At 49.8% G+C, this 3,632-nt stretch overlaps 1 protein-coding gene across 1 annotated transcript, besides 1 other annotated feature; it reads right to left on the reverse strand.

The window, feature by feature from the left end:
• Window positions 1–1,068: 1,068 nt before the first annotated feature.
• Window positions 1,069–1,095: a microsatellite.
• A 314-nt stretch (window positions 1,096–1,409) lies between these two features.
• On the reverse strand, window positions 1,410–3,329 carry TraAM80_09985 (uncharacterized protein; the record flags this gene model as incomplete). Its single annotated transcript, XM_029386638.1, has 1 exon — window positions 1,410–3,329. The coding sequence occupies one exon, from the start codon at window positions 3,327–3,329 to the stop codon at window positions 1,410–1,412; it is 1,920 nt and encodes a 639-aa protein (XP_029233504.1).
• Between the last annotated feature and the right edge of the window lie 303 nt (window positions 3,330–3,632).

Raw genomic sequence — 3,632 nt, forward strand, 5'->3', positions numbered from 1 at the left:
ATCACACAACAAAACAGGCCCAGCTTTCACCCCCCCCCTCCCTCCTGGACCCGTGATGTCCAAGCAGTTCCACGGGCAACGCCGTCACAGAGCACTGCGGAGCCACAGAAGTGACACGAGCGGTGACACCCACCCCATATCGTTTGCCAGACACAAGCTACGACACGGGCGCGTCATCCAGCGACAGAAAGATGTACAACACAGCGGAATGCAGAAATCCAATCATAAAGCCCACGTTGGGTCGCCGCTGCCGCAAAGAAGCTGACCCACGGGCCAGGCGTGTTTATATTCCCTTAACGCTCAAGTGAGGGGTCCCATGGCCAGCCATATATGGCATGGCGACAGGCAATTCCACTACAACAAGAGCCACGTTATCGGCACCAACACAAGGCAAAAAGGTGCACAGGAAGTAAGAGAAGCAGTAGAGCAAATTCCCGTGGATAAAGCCAATGTTAAACACACCCAAAATAACTGGGCCGTGTCACAACAACTCTTTCAAGAACACAACTACTGTACCATGGTTTGTCGGTAATACTCGCAGTAGTAATGTTACCAGAGACGCCAGTTCAAGGAGCCAAGTGATGAGAGTAAACCGGGTATTGTAAAAACGATCTCACGCTGTTTTCCGCTTGATACGACTGCTGAACTACAGTCCAGCGAACCAAGCGCCAGTCACAGAGAGCAGAGACGCCATCACGTAGATGAGGGAGGTTCCTAAGTGGTCCTGCGTGGCACCGTATGCGAGGGGAAATAAGAGGAAAAAAAAACACATTATGTCATCCCCGTTCTGTTGATTGAACAAAAAGTCTCTGCACCTCAGAGAGGCACGCCTTTACGCATGACGCCAAGAAGTAAATTAAAAAATCAAAAAAAAAAGTTTTGGGAAAAATAAACCCAGCAGCAAATATGCCAAACTCCAAAGACGTAAATCACCTCCATTCAAACAAATGCCTTTGAACCCCCAGCGAGAACAACCGCATCATCTGCCCTCCTTCCCTCCGCTCACCTTTGCTGGGGCCCTCCAACTCGCCGGCTTCTCTGGTGGACGTTCCCCAAGTCCGCCGCTTCTGTTGTTGTTGTTGTCGTCGTCGTTGTACATTTGTTTGTTTGTTTCTTGCGCTCCTGCTTCTCCTCTCTCAACTCGGTGCATTCCCTCTCCTCACCTAAGGACCAAAAATAGGCGTACAAGCCAACGTCGGAGAAGAAGCGAAAGTAAACAAAAACAAAAATGTTTAGAAAAAAAAAAGCGGATAGGCAGTTGATGCCACTGAGGTTCTGTTTGCTAGCACGCACTAATACAAATGCGGGTGGGGCGGGTGCTGCACTTCAAATTCATTACACGCCATCCCCACTTTTGTTGGTGGCGTGGCACCGCGAGGGGCCGAGTCAAGAGCATGGCAACCCAAACCTCATGCAGGCGGCGCCAGCTCCTCGCCACGCCCACACTGACATGACTTCGCCTCAACCTCTCTTCCTGTCCCCGCAAACAAACAATTCTGAAGGGCGATAAGGGTACCGTCAAGGCCACCTATTAACAGGCAATTCACATGCTCCGCTGCCAGGAAGACGCGAACAAACTCGTTCCTACGCCCCCTATTTGCCTTCGCAGCTCCATCCGTCCTCACGCAACGAACAATCCGTGATGCCAGGTCACAGGCAAAAAAGTTGATAACTGAACCACACGAAGCAGCCAATAGGCTTCCCACAAACAATATATGCGTCACCCAACTATCACACTGCGTCACTGCGTAAAGCGGCACAAAACATTCATCCTCCAGCCCTTGCGGTTCCTTGCAACTCAACGACACTATTTCTTTTGCCCCCCAAATATATATCATGCCATCCCACCCACCAGACGCCAGAATTCCCTTGTACTCATTCATCGCCAGACAACGTATAGGTGCAGTATGAAATTTCCCACGTTGCGGGAGCAAATCACCTTTATCCAAATCAAATACCAAAATCTGCTCCCGGCAGGAGGCAAAAATGTGATGACGGTATGCGGCAAGGCAGCGTACGGAAGATAGAGTAGCAACACTCTCTTCCAGGACTGTTTGGTAGCCGTGGGTCAGTTTCCAAACATTTATCGCGCCGTCCTCACCAGAAGAAATAAGTGTAAGTCGGTCCGGTAGTAGTAGCAGATCGTAGATAACGCCTTCATGCGCGCATACGTTGCAGATAAGAGCAAAGGAACCTTCCTGGCTGTGGCCCACCGTGATAAAACCATCGTGTCCAGCTGAAAAAATATGTTTCGGTGTAACAAGCACAGCTGTAACACAGCTTGCATGTCTACTAAGCGTCACAAGCCGAACCAGCGACGGCAAAAAATATACTGCCACCACACCACTTTTTCGCCCAGCTGCGCATACACTACTTTCTTCGTCATACGAGAGGCACAACACTGCGTCTCCTGAGGAAGTCACCCCTGTGAAGTGCGGTTCATCCGCATGGCTGTCGTGCGTCGCATCCTCCTGGGAAACCACAAATCTACCGTACTCAATCCATCGCTGCTGAGTGTACCGCCTGAGGTACAACTCAAGGCTTTTCAGGTTATAATAGTTTGCCTCAGTAGCCAGCAAGTACAATTCCCTGGAAGACATATGACGCCAATTCGTTTCCGTCAATTGTGTCATAATGGCCTCCTCATCTACTTCATTTACATTTTCATCGTGCCCCTCTAATGGTTTTTTACCTGATCTTCGATAGTCCGCCCTCAAACGCAAATAGGGCAAAATTTCTCCAAACAAATCTGGAGATCGATCCAGGAAGATAGCCCCAGAGGCATCACACTCAATCTTCAGCCATTCGCTCGCCAACAATGCAAGCATACTTTCAGGCACAGTACCGAGGGTCCGGCGAAGTACCGTAAAGCCCCTCCCTCCAACGTTAAGAGACATTAGTTCACCCGCCAGACTCACGTCCTCCAGCAATCGGTGTACTCGCTGACGCTGCTGCTCCACTTCGCCTAGGTGACGCCGGACCTCTCCCTCCTCTGTGAGGCGCGGTTCTAGGGTCTCCTGCATGAAACGCACCAAAGTGGCAATGAACGCTCCCTTGGGCAGGCCAGTAATGCTCTTTACGCCCTCAAAATTGGAGATCACACTATCCAGTCGAAGCCCAGTGACATCCGCAGTGTCACTGTTGGCAGTCATACTATACTGCAACGCCAACATGAAGAAAAATGGCAAAACAAAAAAGAAAGCAGCATTTCTCACCTCCGCCCCACCTCTTCCGGGACCGCGACAAGAACAACGTGACAAATCCTCAGGAAACGCAGCACGCACAAGCTGAGACGGCAATTCCTTTTTGTATTCGAGACTATGTTGCATCTCACCCACACCCCGAGTAAAGGTCACTGCTTAAACCAGAAGAAAAATACAACAAACAACAGGAAGTGAAAATAATACCAAGCAAAAAAAAAAAGTTGACCACATCAGAAAAATCTTTTGGTACTACCACGCAAAGTACGCAACACAAAAAGGAAAGAGAGAGCAACTTGCATCCTTTCACTACGAATACCTCATCACAGACCCCTTCACCCGCAAACAGGGAAAACATTCCTTCTTCTCATTTCATTCGAGGCCGTTGCTCACTCCGTACAGCGTAGCTTATTGCCACACAGACTCGCACAC

Source organism: Trypanosoma rangeli (assembly GCF_003719475.1).
Source record: "Trypanosoma rangeli strain AM80 chromosome Unknown Tra_15.4_contig_00748, whole genome shotgun sequence".
NCBI lineage: Eukaryota > Euglenozoa > Kinetoplastea > Trypanosomatida > Trypanosomatidae > Trypanosoma > Trypanosoma rangeli.